The sequence below is a fragment of the Aspergillus niger genome (genome assembly GCF_000002855.4).
Source record: "Aspergillus niger supercontig An04".
Classification (NCBI taxonomy): domain Eukaryota; kingdom Fungi; phylum Ascomycota; class Eurotiomycetes; order Eurotiales; family Aspergillaceae; genus Aspergillus; species Aspergillus niger.
The window spans coordinates 2508947-2525243 of NT_166539.1; the positions used below are offsets into that span (position 1 = coordinate 2508947).

A 16297-nucleotide genomic window follows, 5' to 3' on the forward strand; every position below is an offset into this window, starting at 1 on the left:
TTTTAGTTTATAGATTTAATAAGACGGAGCTATTCTGATAAACCACAGGATTTTTTCTATCTAGAGTCTCAAAAGTTCTTGTAGATAAAGGAATCCTAGAAATAATACTAGATTTAAGAATGAGTAGAAGATTGAATAATAAAGATATAATATCTATATCTACTGTTCAACTGATATATGACCGCGCCGTAAACTGTCATGATTCTACGGAGTTAGTATGAAATAGGTTATTACAGGTGAGAAGACTTCCAACTAGATGAATAGAGATGGCTCACAAATTAATCTTAAGAGGCGACAGATTTAGCCCATGGATTAACACTTATTTGTAATTAATAATCTAAGCTTCTTCTGAGGTAAGAATAATCTAATTAGTTTATTATTAACTACTACCATCCAAAGTTTACATGCATGCTTGGGCCATCCGAGTGTTAAAAATAGATTGAAACCCTCTATTTATATCCAGATTTGGTGTTCACCCCATGTATATTAATGTCTTTTAGATAATTTATCATCCAGCTCAAGGTTTCTTAGTCTGTTTTAGATTATTATTTTCTTATTTTAATTGTTCTTATCTCGCCATGGCTCCCAGAGTTGTTATTACTTTTGTAAGTTAAATCCCATTTTTATAGCTAATACTGTTCCTAATAATGTGGTTGGACAGTACTCCATGTACAGCTATATTAAAAGATTGGTTTAAGTAGAATTGAAGGAAATCTAAGCTGCTGGTAGTCATACTGATCTTTATTAATAAGCATTCTAAGTCATGCTTTGTTATATTTCTAAGTAGAAAGCTAAAGTAAATAATTAAGAATCTAAGAGATGCTCTCTGTTGAGGTCCTGGCGAAGATGCACACTTCCCCCAAATCTTTGGTATCTGTAATTAAGCTGGAGTAATCAATTTAATATGAAGCTGTTTTCTTCAGTATTTCCACTTGCTTTGGGAACTTCCCCGTCCAATGGAAAGCTTTTTGGGATCAGACTGGTGGTATTTGGGCGTCGGGCGGTTACTGGAGCAAATATGCCAGTCTGTTCGTCTCGACCGGAATCCTGGGAGGTGGCCAGGAATCTACTGTATTAGCGGCTATGAGTACTCTCGCCTATTATGGCTTTATTTATATATCTCTAGATTATAAGACGATATTTCTGCTTCTTACTAATCTCAAGGAGATCCATGGTGGAAGTGTCTGGGGTATTAGTATTTTTAGTATTGGTTTTCTCTCTTCTTTCTTATTATTTTCTCGTTATTGTACGTCCAGGCCATATTGAATATGCTTCTTTGATTTAGGGGGCGGATCGCTCCCGTCAGTCTAGTAAGCTTGAGCTTTCTATTACTGAGGTCCAGGGCAAGTTATTCTATCAGCATATTTCCCGGCTTAATCTCGCTTGATTATAAGATAGCTACTAGAAAGAGATGTGTATTATCAGACAGAATGGCCTATTCCAGATATTATTGGATTAGTCAAGGCTCGCATCACCTCATAGAAAACAGCGGGCTGACTGTGTCCTGTCCCAGGATGATGTTGAAGGGGGACCATATGGATTGCCTAACAAGTACATCATATGTTGATCTTTCTTTGGGCTCTCACCGCATTTTGTTCAGTACTAGTTAGGGATGGTTTCTGTATGCTTTACAAGATAGTAGGTTATATTTTTAAAAATAATAGACTGTATTTTGGCTCTACAAAGTACCTGCTTAGTTTCGGGTTATAGGAGTTGTGGTTACTTGAAGATATTATTTTCTTTTTCTTTCTGAGTATATCTCTGAGGAATTATAAATGATTATTTTTAGAATTCATTATTAATTCTTATAAGGTCTCTTTTCCAGTAACTTAATAAGCTCAAATTAAAGATCTATGAAATTTGACCAGAGATAGCAAAAGAAGGCAGTACGGAAGAGCAGGGCTTCTTTTTTAAGTTATACTGTCCGACTGCTTCCATGATTTAACTTCGCAAAATTAATATCTCATTTCGGCTATTATTTTTTTCTATCCCATTTCGAAAGGAGCACTCAGTAGACAATCGAGTAAAATAAACTTAACAGCGTTGGGGGGTGTTGTTCAGCGGGCGCGAGGAATAGAGTGTAAGAGAATATATATCTGGTTGTTCACCAGCTAACTCACTCCTCAGGCCGGAGTATATAGTTGTCTTATACTTATAGTTGCCCCAGGCATAAATATATATCAATTTTAGACTCATTTGTCTCCGAGAAGTGGGCCGGCTCTAAGATATCTAGATTTACTATATTAGTATATAGAAATACTTGATCTCTCTTCCAATTCTCAGCAAGTAGAGTCACTGTAGTGAGAAATAATTTTGATTGTATCATTCCATCATTCATGGAACCCCATTCCGTTTAATATAAGCACTAAAGAAGATAGTTATTGTTGTACAATCTCGCTGAGAGGAATACACGACCAAGCAATAAGTCAGCAAAAGCTCTTTCCAGACAGACAAAATAGGCTTACCCCTCCAGTTGACTGCCCGTTTGCGCAACAACGCTACTGTATGATCTAAGCTTTGAGGGTTAGACACCATGCATTGCAACATGCAGTTATTTCTCAATGGACCTCACCGGCAGGTAGGAAAAAGCCCGTACTTCCCCGTCTATTTTAAATACACCGCGTGGTCGCCTCTATGTTGTGGACTCGCCCGGAAATACTCCCTCTCCCCGATACATTTGGCAGCCACTTCGTTCCATGTTATCTCGAGAGGCCCCGAGTAGTGTGAGGCCTAGATGTCATCAGTGGATGACGATCAATTGGAGACAGGCGCGTACCAGTTGCTCTCGTGATAGAGGCCATTGGCGGTTAGAATGCAAAACATGATTTGGCCATGGTGTTTTAAGTCGTATCATAGAGCCATCGGCATCACCTTCCCGACAATATTCGAAGGCTGGTGAAGTGGAAGCGGACAGTGATAGACAATGCTCCAACGCGATCGCTCTGTCTGCTTTGCTTAACATTACTGATGACATATCCCGCACAGGCAGACCGCATCTTGGTCATGACCACCAACGCTATCGGGCAGCTGGCTCGCGCTCCCCTACGTTCCGGGCGCGTTAATCTGAAGGTCCGCTGTGGACATGCAGACTTTGCCTAAGAAAACTTTCTCGTATCGTCCATGTAACCGCCGCTAGACACGTTTTCGGTGTTCTGGGCGCAGGGGGGCAGATTCGTCAACGTTTCTCGCCAGCCTACTCTGAGTAGACGTGAGATTATATTGTCCAATCTGCTATCCTCGCATAATGCCCCTTCATGTCGTTACCGTGCAGCAGAGGTCCAGAATTACCTCTTGCAGTACACAAGTCGTGCTTTGGAAGCAGTCAAGGTGTTTTTTACCTCGTTAGGTAAACCGCAACTGCACTTCTACTTCGATACCGATTGCGAGGAAGACTTGTCTTCCTTTTATCCCCCAGGCTCACCGGATGTATTCATGTTCAACGGCCAAATCTACAGCATTTGGGTAAATGTCGCGATCTTCTCTCGGCACAGAGCGAGCAACGACAAGGCGAACAATCAAGTCCTTATCCTTCTCCAACATGCTTCAAAGGATCTCAAGTCTGGGTATTGGGACAGTAATATTAAACATATAAATACCAACACACGTACCCCTGTAAAATATACATTTATAGGATATTCGTAGTACATACTAAAACTAAATATCTTACATACATAGATAATTAGATTTTCATAAAAATACGCGTGTGTTGGCGGTTGGGAATAACTTCGAGTTTCCACATTGTGTTGCAGCCTTTAACGAGATCTTCGGATCGGCGGGGAATTGCGTTATATAGAGGCATATAATAGAAATGATTGGATAAACCTGATAAGTGGATTGGCTGCAAATAAGGTTAAATTACATCACCTGGACCCTTGAAACTGGTCTAAGAACCACGGGCTCGGACTATTCACGAAGTAACCCCCCCACATTCCGCGCGCACCACAGCGTTCACCTGAAGAAGTTCTAGCAAAACCCTCATCTTCGATCTTCGCTCCCTTGAACGTAACTCGGTTTAACATGGCGAACGGGGCGGCAGCTAGTATTCCCCTGGCTCTTCTTTCAGCGCCGGCCGACCGGCGGCGACATGGGCACCCTACCGATGGCCGTGATTCAGAGGCTCATGTGACCGGTTTGATATAGCTCCTTGAGTAAACCTGCGATGTCGAATGGCTCTTACTGATGGTTATTTTTTCCAGATGATGGCCGCGTGGGAATCGCGGTCGACGAAGACGATCCGCAAGTAGCCAGTCTGCTACAGGCGCTCCAGCGCCGGCCAATCCCGCATCCTTCAGAGATCGAGAAGGAGGCTTATTTTCCACTCCGGCTTAATGTGGTGATACATGTTGTTGGATCGCGTGGTGACGTCCAACCATTCGTTGCACTGGGCCGGGCTCTGCAAAAACAGGGACATCGCGTGAGACTGGCGACTCATTTCGTATTCCGAGACTTTGTGAAAGATAATGGGCTGGAGTTCTTCAATATCGGGGGTGACCCGGCGGAATTAATGTCGTACATGGTCAAGAACCCGAAGCTGATCCCCAAGATGGAGACTCTTGTTAAAGGGACTGTCGGGAGACGTCGCGGAGAGATTCGAAAAATGATTGGAGGATGTTGGCGGTCTTGCTTCGAAAGCGGCGAAGGCATCGACACGACTGGTAACGAGGCCATAACTGCGCTGCCATTCGTGGCTGACGCGATTATTGCAAATCCGCCAAGTTTTGCACACTTCCATTGTGCCCAGAAAATGGGAGTACCTCTGCATTTGATGTTTACGTAGGTTCCTGTCTATGAAATCTAGGCAAACGGTTATTGATGTTCCTAGGATGCCATGGTCTCCTACTCAGGCCTTTCCACATCCCCTGGCTAATATTCTTACCCACGATACAAGACCTTCCGTTGCCAACTTCGTTTCTTATATTCTTACAGAGATGCTCATCTGGCAAGGGGTGGGTGACTTGATTAATGAGTTCCGTCGCTTTGAGCTGGGCTTGGATCAGCTGGAAGGCACAGGCGCGCCGAGCTTGCTCCACCGGCTTCGTGTCCCCTTCACATATCTCTGGTCCGCACTCTACCTTGATTACTGCCACGTAGATATATTCATCACTTGTCAATAGGTCCCCTTCACTGCTTCCCAAGCCAGATGACTGGCCCGATCACATCAATGTAACCGGCTTCCAATTTCTTCCCTCGAATCGCGACTATACTCCTCCACAGGATCTAGCCGATTTCCTTGAGACGGGGGCCCCCCGCCACTGTACATTGGATTTGGTTCCATTGTAGTCGATGATCCAGATGCTCTTACGCAAACTATCCTTGAGGCGGTCGAAATAACAGGCCAACGGGCCATCATTTCAAAAGGATGGGGTGGACTTGGAGCCGACGAAATTAACCAACGTGATGTATTCTTCTTAGGTAACTGCCCGCATGACTGGTTATTCCAGAGAGTCTCCTGTGTGGTTCATCATGGTGGTGCTGGAACAACAGCTACTGGAGTTGCCTTGGGACGACCGACAATCATTGTCCCGTTTTTCGGCGACCAGCCCTTTTGGGGGTCTTTGGTGGCACAGAACGGCGCCGGGCCCCCGCCTATTCCAATACGAAACCTGACTGCAGACCGTTTGGCCAGCGCAATCCATTCCTGTCTGAAGCCTGACACTGCCGAAAAGGCACAGAAGCTGGGTGAGAATATTCGAGCAGAGGACGGTGCTCGCAGTGCAGTAGACAACTTTCACCAGCAGCTGGATACTCAACGTCTTCAATGTGCGCTGTGCCCTGATCGTCCAGCCGTGTGGCGCATCAAGAGCACAAGAATACTGCTTAGTGCATTTGCGGCCACTGTTTTAGTCGTGGACAAGAAACTCAACCCAAAAGATGTAAAACTGTGGGCAACTCACCTCGGAGCTTTATCGCGCGTCTTAGCTAAATTAGGAAAACAGATACTATTCAAAACGCTATAACACAAACTATGGCTGCCTAGGGACCGAGGCTTTCGCAGGAGCGATGAGCAATTTCCTTACCGGGATCGTCGAAATGCCGCTAAATGCGGTGCAAAATATCCGACAGCCGCCTTCGGACAGATTTGCTGCTCATTATAACCTACCTTCCCATGAGGCATACCAGACTATGCAGTCACCAGGGTCGCCGAGAGTCTTTGGCCAGGGAGAAGGAACACTAAACAACGATACAAGGGTAACACCAGGCTTAACAGCAGCGACAACGATTAAGTCTCAGGCGGATGCACCGTCCATGGCGACTAAAAGGGGTCCATTGCAGAAATTAGCGGCCAGCGCAAGCTATATGGGTCGTCGGACTCTAAATTGGATGGTAGAAGTACCCATGGGGCTTACTGTGATGTTGTCCCAGGGCTTCCATAATTTACCGCTCATGTATCATGATCGTGCTGTGAGGGATACACCGGAAGTCACTGGCGTGAAATCTGGTTTCGTAGCGGCTGGAAAGGTACAACGATCCTGGTCCTTCAGAACATGGTAAAGCACTAACAAAACCAGGAATTTGCCTACGGCATATATGATGGAGTTACTGGACTAGTGACTCAGCCCAGCCAGGGCTGGAATGACGGGGGATTTGGTGGAATGACTAAAGGAATAGGTAAAGGAGTGGGAGGCGTACTTCTCAAACCTCAAGCCGGTGAGTGGAGCCGGTGATCGCTGCATACGGTATTCCAACAAAATCTTGACTAACTGCATCATGAAATAAATACAGGATTATGGGGATTGCTCGGTTATCCCTTAGAAGGAATTCATCGAGAAATTGAGCAGTCATATGGTGCTAATCGAGTGGACTACGTGGTAGAGTCGCGAATCAGGCAAGGGCTTATGGAATTGGACACCGCTTCACAAGAGGAGAGGGCAGCTGTGTTGGATAACTGGAGCAGGCGTGAGACAGAAGGTTGGCATTAAGTAGGAAAAACAGCCTCAATGAGCCCGGCACACATCAATCGCTGTAAATTGCACCTAAGTCCTTGGCCTAATGTAAGGGGAATTATATGGAGAAATTCCGGTGCAACAAGATAACGTATGTAGAAGACTAGAAACATGCGTCAAGGCTATGGCGATCTATGCTTTTGCACTTTGTCTGGAGCTCTCCACTAACTAACGGGTTTTTGAGCAAGCGTTAACTTGAGGATCTTGGAGTTGGCCATGGTGCATGCACAGTCTATATTATCCTCTCAATAGTTTAATGCAATGTTTATGTTTGAGGACATCATACCGGACCTGTGTGGATGCGCTTCCGTTCTGCCCCAGGAATCCAAGTTGATATGCCCGGATGGCTCTCGAAAGCTGAACTTCTGCCAGAAGACCCGGATATCCCTATACAGTCCAACATCATAGCTACGCCTCGCATGCCTATGTGACCTTATATTACTAATCCTAGATTCTAAAATAGGCAACAGGCTATGGAGGTAAGACTTGATAAGTTGTCTTGCGAACCCATAAGTCATAGGCAGGCCCAAAGATAAAAGTTCAAAACCCGACCAGCCGCTTAGAAAGGTCTAGTCATGATGTCACATTGATTCGGTTTTGTGGTTATGTAAACAGCTGCGTTTGCCGATAACTCCCGCGGCAAAGTGAAGGAGGTTAGTATATGCTTCCTGCTAGTGCCAGGTCAAAAGAAGATCAAATACTAACGGCATCCCGATGGACACAATCAGTGACTCCGCGTTTGGCAAGGTGGTTCGTTTTTTGACGAAGTCCCGACTGCTTCCGTACTCCGAAGAGAAAGTTCACGATATTTGTCATCAGTATGCAAGAGAGCAGCCGGAAGCCAGAGATGAAAAGACGCCACTGTCACCAGTGGGAGGTGCGGAAGAAGACGAGACCTAGGGGTTATACAGTGTCATGTCACAGGCCTCCCGAGTGACTCGGCGGAACTCTTGGCAATCAACTCTCGATGGGAGGTCGAGTGTCATTCGACCTGGAGCAATGTCCGGGGAGGACGTTATTGTTGTGGACTGGCGAGGGCCAAGTGATAGTGAGGTATGTCTCCTCCCGCAGGCGAAGACTGTGATATTATTCCTGTCGGAAACAAAAAGCTAATAGGGAGCACCTAGAATCCTCAAAACTGGAGTACCGCGAAGAAATTCCTCGTTAGTTGTGAGATATGGCTGCTCACATTTGCGATCTATATCGGTTCTGCCATCTACACCCCAGGCATCCCTGGCGTTTCGGAGCAGATTGGGGTGAGTAACGTGGCAGCATGTCCTTGGTCTTACTCTTTTTGTTTTTGGTTATGGCCTTGGTATGTACCTCCCGTCCTCCCAGACCCCTGAAGGGCAACAACTAACAGTATATTAGGCCCAATGGTATGGTCGCCCCTGTCAGAGCTGCCTAATATTGGTCGAAGCCCGATCTATATCCTCACACTGGTTGTCTTTGTCTTCTTCCAGTTTGCTATTATCTATGCTAAGAATTTTGGAATGCTTCTTGTCTTTCGCTTTCTCACGGGCTTTATTGGCTCCCCTTGTCTTGCAACTGGAGCTGTATCTATGAGTGATATCTGGAAAGCCCAAGCCCGTGATTATATGATTGGCATCTGGGGCTGCTTTGCCGTTGCAGCCCCTGTTCTAGGCCCCCTGGTTGGCGGATTTGCAGCTCCTGTTAACGGATGGATCTGGACAATCTGGCAGTTGCTTTGGGTCTCGGCATTTACTCTTGTTATATAGTTCTTTCTCCTGCCTGATACCTACGCCCCTAACATTCTATGTCAACGGGCACGGCGGATCAGAAAGATCACTGGCAACCCCAATTACATGTCTGAGTCCGAGATAGAGCTCATGCAACTAAATCCATATGTCAGGACGGTTGAAAATCTCCTCGCTAGCCTCGATTAACAATTACATCCTAGGTGGTTCTATTCGAGGCACTTGTTAGACCCTTCGAATTATGCTTCTTCGAGCCCGTTGTTTTCCTCATGAACCTGTACATTTCCATTATATACGGGATGCTGTATATCTGGTTTGAGGCTTTCCCCATTGTGTTTGGCGAACTTCACGGCTTCAACCCCGGCGAAGTCGGACTAGCCTTCCTAGGAATCCTGGTATCCAGCTGTTGCATTGCGATTCCTGCATACTTCTACTGGAAATGGAAGTATCAATCCAAACACTTTGGCGGAAACTGGAATATTAAGCCAGAATACCAGCTTCCGCCTGCCTGTGTCGGAGTTATTTTACTCCCTATCTCCATCTTCTGGTTTAGCTGGACAGGTAACTTTGCTTCTGTCCACTGGATCGTCCCTACCATAGCCTCTATACTCTTTGCTGTCGGTGGCTGTTTTATTTTCAACAGTATCTTTACCTACCTGGCACATGCATATCCAAAATAGACTGCCTCCTCCCTGGCTGGAAATGACTTTATGCGATCCTCGTTCAGAACTGGCTTCCCGCTGTTCGCAACAGCTATGTTCCATAACCTCGGCGTGGGCTGGGCATGCACCCTCTTGGACTGCTTGTGTGTGCTGTTCATTCCTTATCCGTTTGTCTTGTACATCTTTGGAAAGCGTATCAGGATGGCAAGTAAGCATGCTCGTCATGATATCTAACCCCCGCCAATCCAGGAGGAACTCACCGTTTAGATATAGCGGGATATAAAATCGGAGGGAATATGTTCAGTTCATGGTTATCTATTCTGCGACATGCTCTTAGCGTTGGACTCCCTTGAAAATACTAGACAGGCTCGGCGCACGTACACCATGCGTAAATATATTATTACATATACGGCGATGGCGACTCTAGCTACTGGACAGGTGGTGATAAGTCGGCAGATCATGCGTTATTCTGTCGGTTGTCTACTCTTCCCTCACCGAGTAATAGTAACCAGGAGAGAGAGAGCTGTTGATGTACCATGCACCTCGGAGTTTAGTCGGTCCCAGGGAATCCCGGAATCGCCGGCCCATGCTGCTCTACGTTTCATGGTCCCTAGAAATGTACCACTCGTGCTGACTTGAAGATTCTCTAACCACTAACTTAGGGGAAAGTAAGTGGCCACAACTGCCAGGGCTCTCCCTTGCGCCAAGGGGTGGGTGGTTGTTTCCTTTTCTGCAAATGTGAAATAAAAGGTTTTGGAAATCTGCAGCGGGCCATAAGGGGGCTTTGCGTAGTGTGCAGGACTTCGCGCACTTCCATGTCTGGTACACTTGCCACGCCGGTCGCCCTCAGTCCGCCATCCATCCTTTCCGAGCAATCACGGTACAGTTGGAACTAACAAGGAAGTTCCTACGAATATCATTTATCGGGAAGGTTTAGCAAATATTTCGCGCACTAGGCAATTATTCTGATTACGTGTCATTGTAGAACAGGTCTGCAGAGCACTTTTTGCCATCTTACGCAAGGGCGCTGTTGTTCACGCTGTTTACCAGTTGTCTATCTACAAAGTGGAGGTGACCATCTTAAAGGAGTAGGTCCCACTGCATTGATTGATACTTAGACAGACTACTCTTTGCCCCTTCGCTGACCTCTCGCTTGCCTTCAGTCCAAGCATTTGTATTTCCATTCTCAAGAGACCAACATGTAATTCACTTGCCCTGCCATGGGTGTCGTTTCCAAGACAATGAATACTGGACACTATGACCAATCAATTCCAGCAAATACTTCCTTCATACCGACTAAGCCAGTGATCTTCAGATCTCTGCTCGTAAGAACCTGCTCATCGGGGGATGTCCAGCTCTTCTCGCCGGCTACTTCCCAGTACTTGAACATGAGGCCAACCTCAAGTCCCCACTTAGGCCACAGCTTATCATAATGCTCTAAGGAAACCGCCACATACTCCGCAGGCTTGCCCGATACCTCTGACCACAGCTTCAGCACATCCGCGGCTGTCCTGGTCTCAGTAGCGCCTAGGACTACCTTGCCTGGAAGGGTGAGTTGAGGCTGGTCCAGGATCGCAAGAGCGTAAATACCAGTATTAACCCTGGTGTCGCCCATGGTGGTGATGGGCGTATTTTCAGAGACCGGGAAGACCTGGAGGTGCTTGCCGGAGGATTTCTGCATCCAGAGTCAGTAGGTCAAAAACATTGTGGAATCCTATCGACACCAACCACAAAATTGGGGACTATCATCGGCATGACAATGTTGGAAGCGTAATAAGTAACCCACAAGAAAGTGGTCTTGGCCAGTAGATCTCGGTCTTGTTTAATAAATTGGTCGACCTTGAATTTACTCTCGAAGTGGGGCACGGAACATGTGCCGCCTGAGATCTTCCTGTTGTCAGGAAGTGTACTCCAAATGTAGTGCTTGAGAGTAGGAGTTTTGGCGGCTGCTTTAGCAAGGTTGATGCCCTGCGAGGCCTCGATTTCAATTGACTCTTCGGCATTGTGCTGTGCGAAGGCGGCAAAGAAATCGGTAACAGCAAAGATTGCATAGGATCCCTTTCAGAGCGTCAGTGGAGATTTTTCGTAATTCGAATGTTTGCCTGGCGCACCTTGAATGCCTTTACCAGGGACGCTTCATCATTCGCGTCCGCAGATACCATCTCAACTCCTTGAGCAGTAAGTGCTTTGGCTGCCTCGCTGTTGATGTTGCGAGTAATACCACGGACCTTGTAATTACCCGACTTCAAAGCGGAGGCAACAACTGAGCCACCTTGTGCTCCGGTGGCGCCAACGACAGTGATAAGCTTGGACATATTGGCGTTTGAGTGTCGGCTAGGAATGATAGACGAGAATGTAGTAATTGAAGGCGGTTCTGTTGCGTAGTAGATATTGTGCGGAATATTGGGAAGGTGTGTCGATGTCGATATATATACCCATGGAGAGTAGAAATGACGACCTTAGCATGGGCGCTGTTGTTCACGCTGTTTACCAGGTGTCTATCTACAAAGTAAATGCGTCCAGCTTAATGGAGTAGGTCCCACTGAATTGATTGATGCTCGCCCCACTTACCAAGTGGGTTCGGACACGGAGTCAACTAGAAGGGCCTCCAATGAGTGTAATCAGAAAAGCCCCACTTTATGCAAGTGGACTTGGTTTATGCTCGCCCCATTACCAACTGGGTTCGGTCGGTTTCCCCGGAAAAGATAGACCCCGAACGGAAGAGGAAAATGCAATTCCAAACCACTGTGGATCCCACACACCCTTCCTATTGGTTATGTGCTTGCATTTATGCTTATGGATATCGGGTCCGCAAAACAGCGAACGAAAGGACTGCCGACCCAGATTACGAGCAAGGCCAGAACCGAGCAAACAGGCAACACAGGTGCAAAAGAAAACAAATCGGCACACGGCGGACGAGAATATTGGAGGAAAGATAGAGGAAGAAAGCCGAGGCTCGGCTTCTGGTTCACGCCAATCAGCAAGATACACGTTGCGGATAACAGGGAAATAAGTCTAAAGGAGATACTACGATTAGAGGACAGGAACAATTCGGCCCAGAGAAGCTCAGAGTAGACTGAATAGGAACAAGTGTTCCGTACTATTTCTCTGAGGGTGGCTCGATGATCCATCTAATCCATCCAGACAAATCCTAACCTTGGCACGGCGTGAGGAACATATGGGACCTTGGGGCGGTCCGAGGCGGTCCGAGGAAATGCATAATGCCTAGATCCTTGGTACTGAGAGGGAATACCGGGTGCAGGATCTGATCGCTCCGAAGTTGTTCATCTCGACCTGTCTCGAGCGCTCTAATTTCCACGTCTTATTCCTTATAGTCTATCCCATTCGCTTGGCTGCTGACACCGCCAAAGTGGTGAACGACAGGCCCAAGGAGTGCCAACAGAGTCTCATCTCACGTGAAGAATGCGTCCCGTTATTCACCCATTCCGGCCTCTATCGTCTCCCCCTAACTGTGGAAAAACGGGGTCCCATGATAACAGGATGTATGTCATTCGACGTATTCGGGGAGAGGAATGGGATTGGGAGGATTCCATCATTGGTCTCGCTACAACAACCTACCGCTCCAGTAGCAACTGCATGGTGGAAGATTTCCGCGCTTACATGACCCTCGGCAAGCTGGCTTTCTTCACATCAATTTCACCAAGTGCGCTTTCTCCCTTCACGGCTCCTTGCTGTGAGTTGACGGGCCAGCGTGCTACCTAAGCTGGTGCCTACCACATCGTTATGCTCATATCCTGGGCGTCGCCCTAGGAAACACCATCGCCCGTTATTCTACCGTGGTCTCTCATCAAATCTCTTTAGCTGTGTTGACGATGTCCTTGTTGACAGAATATCTGGTGGTATCCATACACTATACAAGCGTGCCAACCTAAGGCCGGCGTCTCCTCTATAGCCATTCTAGGCACAGGCGGCCTTCCACTTAGGCCGGCTTTACCAACCAAGCCCTGGGTGCGCTGCGTTAGAATATCCCCAGTTTGTTCAAAAAGCCAGATCTCAAATCAAACGCACATCGGAGTGAACCGCGTGTTCTGCTACCGTAATGAAAGCACACTTTAAGTATATTGGTCCACATATATAGGGATACCAAGCCTGGATATCATTTACACTAGGGATTCCAGTACTGTAAGTCATTCCGAGGCTCCGAGATGCCGATGCAATGCACAAATGATCCTTCATGCATGGGTAGGTATCCGTGATCCTGATCGACGCAGGGCGCAATCAACTATATATCTAGTGATCTGCAACTATGAAGGTTAGTCTAGAAAGTAGTTCGCACTATGATTCGGATGTGTTCGGGACAGATTTGATGTAATCAGATCCCTTGTGAGCACATCACAAGTGACACGTAGTTAGGCATTTTGTTACTGTTGTTTTCCGACGTTGAAGCGCGTACTGCCATTTCGGCTCACGCTGTCGAATGCAAATATTGATACACATTCCACAGCCACACGCTTATGTGCCTGTTCCCTATACCCCTGGCTTAGGGATCCCGATGGGTGCAGATCGTCAGTGGGCATGGGCAGAAGGCTAGCACCCAAGAAGCCCAGCTAAGATTAGGGGTTTTGATTCATGAGAGACATAAATTCCTAGCACTACCCAGGATGAATTGAGCACGCCGATATCTCTCATCCACGTCCTTTCCATAATGGCGTTCCCAAGTCCTCTCTTTGCCTTCTTTATGCTCCTAGGCCTTCTAGATTCCGTTCGGGCTATAGGGAATTGGTCCTGTCCTGACCTGATAACCAGCTCCGTGCCGGTTAAATTCGCGTTGATCTTAACGGAACAAAATATCTCTCCGGATGGGTTCCAAAGAAAGGGTATATTGGTGAACGGCCAATTCCCTGGCCCTATCCTTGAGGTTTGCCAAGGAGTTGAGGTTGAAGTCCAAGTGTGGAATGAACTCCCTTATCCAGTGACGGTCCATTTTCACGGTGAGACTCGCCTATAGTGGTCGCATGTTATTGAAATGTCAAGCTCTGATAACTTCATTGATATTGTGCAGGGATCGAACAGAGAGAAACTCCATGGTCCGATGGTGTTCCCGGGGTATCGCAAAAAGGGATTCAGCCAGGATTATCTTTTACATATAAATGGAGAGCTACTGATTCTAGGAGCTACTTTTATCATTCTTACGAAAGAGGCCATCTCGAGGATGGATTATATGGAGCAATCTACATCCACCCCAGGAATTCCGTGGAACGGCCGTTTGCACAGATCACCGATGATCCTAGCCAACTTGAAGCAATGCATATTGCAGAGCAGAACACAAAACCAATCATCCTGTCCGATTGGCGTCACTTGGCATCCGAGCAAGTATGGGAGGCCGAGGAAGCTACTGGACTGGATGCATATTGTGCTAACGCACTGTTAATAAATGGCAAAGGATCTGTTACTTGCTTATCGCAAGAGACAATTGACGAGTTTACCAGTGAGGACCTGAAGCCTCTTCTCAATGGATCTCATCTAACCGATATTGGGTGCGTAATATAACCGCAGGCCTCTAGGTTGTGCCTCGCTGACAGAAACACAATTAGATGTCTGCCTCCGACCATCCCAGCCGCCCAAGGTCCTTACCGTCACAATTTTAGCGCCGTTCCTCAGAGCTTATTTTCGGGGTGCAACGCATCACATGGAGCAACGGAGACACTGCTTGTTGATCCCGGGCTTCAATACAGCAGCTGGGATCTCATAAATGCCGGTGGTCTTGCAACCCTCTCCTTCTCGATTGACGAGCATCCAATGTATGTTTATGCGGTTGATGGGCGATATATTGTACCCAAGCTTGTGGAGGCCGTTAAATTGGTTCCTGGACGGCGATTCTCTGTCCTCGTCAAGCTTGACAAGCCTCCCCGTGACTATACAGTGCGGTCGAACATAGTTGGAAATCAAATTCTGAATACCACGACAATAATGTCCTATGATGCTGCTGTACGGTTCCAGAACGACCCATCTACCCCTTACATCGACATCACCGGTCGCAACGCCACACCTGATGCAGTACTCCTGGACGAAACACAAGTCGTCCCCTTTCCCGTGGAGGTACCGGCACAAACAGCAGATCAGACTTTTGTTCTGCACATTGATCGGTTTAATTCCTCTTACCAATGGACCCTCGGCAACGGCAGCTTCCCCCTCTCCCTGGAAGAAGCAGCACCTCTTCTCTTCTACCCGGACTCCGAGGTTGCGCATAGTGACCTGACCATCCGCACCACGAATGGCAGTTGGGTCGACCTGATCTTCTACGTGAGGTCGGCGCCCCAACCTGAACATCCAATACATAAACACTCAAATAAGTTTTTCTACATTGGATCCGGTCAGGGTGAGTGGGAATACCCCTCTGTCGCTGAGGCAATGCGCGATATTCCTCATAATTTCAATCTCCACAATCCCCCACTCTTTGATACTATAGCCACACCCGCCGCTATGTCCGATCCGGTATGGACAGCTGTACGGTATCACGTTGTGAATCCGGGGGCATTTGTGGTCCATTGTCATATCCAAGTCCATATCAATGGCGGCATGAGTTTGGCAGTTCTGGATGGCATAGATGCTTGGCCACAAATACCTGACGAATACCAGATCACCAACTGACCCTTAGGGGTCTGTAGAAGTGATGGATGCTTCGAACTCCCGACCATACGGGCTACAAGGACCCAAAACCCGCTCAAGCCAGCAGGTGTTAAATGTGGAACGGTTCATGTCGGAGTTACCCCACGCATATCTTGAGTTGTATTCAGCCCTTAGTTGATCGATTGATTGATTAAATTATTGACGCTTTCCCAGCCGCCCATAGATAAGTATGCAGCCAAGATCCTTGTCAACCGCCAGTCCTAGTTTTACGTGCGTAGGAAAGGGGTTCTATTTAAATTAATAATAACATATACCTCGAATGTTTGTAGACTTTCCCACAAGGCGGATAAGAAATTTGGTCTGCCGGCAGTAGAATGGGATC

General features: G+C 47.0%; 9 protein-coding genes across 9 annotated transcripts, besides 2 other annotated features; 7 read left to right on the top strand and 2 right to left on the bottom strand.

Annotated features, from left to right (window-relative positions):
* Nucleotides 1–337: 337 nt before the first annotated feature.
* Nucleotides 338–364: a sequence feature (Short protein (An04g10310, CAK44811.1) was converted to a misc_feature.).
* A 40-nt stretch (nucleotides 365–404) lies between these two features.
* Nucleotides 405–410: a sequence feature (Short protein (An04g10310, CAK44811.1) was converted to a misc_feature.).
* A 168-nt stretch (nucleotides 411–578) lies between these two features.
* Nucleotides 579–1266, top strand: An04g10320 (uncharacterized protein; the record flags this gene model as incomplete). Its single annotated transcript, XM_059747820.1, has 3 exons — nucleotides 579–605; nucleotides 662–691; nucleotides 904–1266. The coding sequence occupies 3 exons, from the start codon at nucleotides 579–581 to the stop codon at nucleotides 1264–1266; spliced, it is 420 nt and encodes a 139-aa protein (XP_059603698.1).
* A 1701-nt stretch (nucleotides 1267–2967) lies between these two features.
* Nucleotides 2968–3793, top strand: An04g10330 (hypothetical protein; the record flags this gene model as incomplete). The annotated part of the gene is made up of 3 exons (XM_059747821.1): nucleotides 2968–3069; nucleotides 3163–3574; nucleotides 3750–3793. The coding sequence occupies 3 exons, from the start codon at nucleotides 2968–2970 to the stop codon at nucleotides 3791–3793; spliced, it is 558 nt and encodes a 185-aa protein (XP_059603699.1).
* Nucleotides 3794–4017: 224 nt separating this feature from the next.
* An04g10340 (uncharacterized protein) lies at nucleotides 4018–6665 on the top strand (the record flags this gene model as incomplete). Its single annotated transcript, XM_059747822.1, has 7 exons — nucleotides 4018–4129; nucleotides 4197–4617; nucleotides 4778–5059; nucleotides 5115–5254; nucleotides 5293–5881; nucleotides 5937–6459; nucleotides 6510–6665. The coding sequence occupies 7 exons, from the start codon at nucleotides 4018–4020 to the stop codon at nucleotides 6663–6665; spliced, it is 2223 nt and encodes a 740-aa protein (XP_059603700.1).
* A 993-nt stretch (nucleotides 6666–7658) lies between these two features.
* An04g10350 (uncharacterized protein) lies at nucleotides 7659–9963 on the top strand (the record flags this gene model as incomplete). The annotated part of the gene is given in 7 exon segments (XM_059747823.1): nucleotides 7659–7762; nucleotides 7856–7997; nucleotides 8072–8259; nucleotides 8316–8812; nucleotides 8866–9223; nucleotides 9306–9467; nucleotides 9662–9963. Coding segments are annotated over 7 exon segments (1753 nt in total), but the record flags the coding sequence as incomplete, so codon positions are not given.
* Nucleotides 9964–10579: 616 nt separating this feature from the next.
* Nucleotides 10580–11639, bottom strand: An04g10360 (uncharacterized protein; the record flags this gene model as incomplete). The annotated part of the gene is made up of 3 exons (XM_001402353.1): nucleotides 10580–10999; nucleotides 11053–11382; nucleotides 11436–11639. The coding sequence occupies 3 exons, from the start codon at nucleotides 11637–11639 to the stop codon at nucleotides 10580–10582; spliced, it is 954 nt and encodes a 317-aa protein (XP_001402390.1).
* Nucleotides 11640–11761: 122 nt separating this feature from the next.
* On the top strand, nucleotides 11762–13047 carry An04g10370 (hypothetical protein; the record flags this gene model as incomplete). The annotated part of the gene is made up of 6 exons (XM_059747824.1): nucleotides 11762–11818; nucleotides 12030–12208; nucleotides 12266–12315; nucleotides 12438–12528; nucleotides 12571–12756; nucleotides 12825–13047. 6 exons carry the CDS (start codon nucleotides 11762–11764, stop codon nucleotides 13045–13047), a joined length of 786 nt encoding a protein of 261 aa, XP_059603702.1.
* Nucleotides 13048–13142: 95 nt separating this feature from the next.
* Nucleotides 13143–13521, bottom strand: An04g10380 (hypothetical protein; the record flags this gene model as incomplete). The annotated part of the gene is made up of 2 exons (XM_059747825.1): nucleotides 13143–13337; nucleotides 13450–13521. The coding sequence occupies 2 exons, from the start codon at nucleotides 13519–13521 to the stop codon at nucleotides 13143–13145; spliced, it is 267 nt and encodes an 88-aa protein (XP_059603703.1).
* A 70-nt stretch (nucleotides 13522–13591) lies between these two features.
* On the top strand, nucleotides 13592–13876 carry An04g10390 (hypothetical protein; the record flags this gene model as incomplete). Its single annotated transcript, XM_059747826.1, has 2 exons — nucleotides 13592–13653; nucleotides 13732–13876. 2 exons carry the CDS (start codon nucleotides 13592–13594, stop codon nucleotides 13874–13876), a joined length of 207 nt encoding a protein of 68 aa, XP_059603704.1.
* A 114-nt stretch (nucleotides 13877–13990) lies between these two features.
* Nucleotides 13991–15936, top strand: An04g10400 (uncharacterized protein; the record flags this gene model as incomplete). The annotated part of the gene is made up of 3 exons (XM_001402357.1): nucleotides 13991–14276; nucleotides 14348–14822; nucleotides 14880–15936. 3 exons carry the CDS (start codon nucleotides 13991–13993, stop codon nucleotides 15934–15936), a joined length of 1818 nt encoding a protein of 605 aa, XP_001402394.1.
* Nucleotides 15937–16297: the final 361 nt, after the last annotated feature.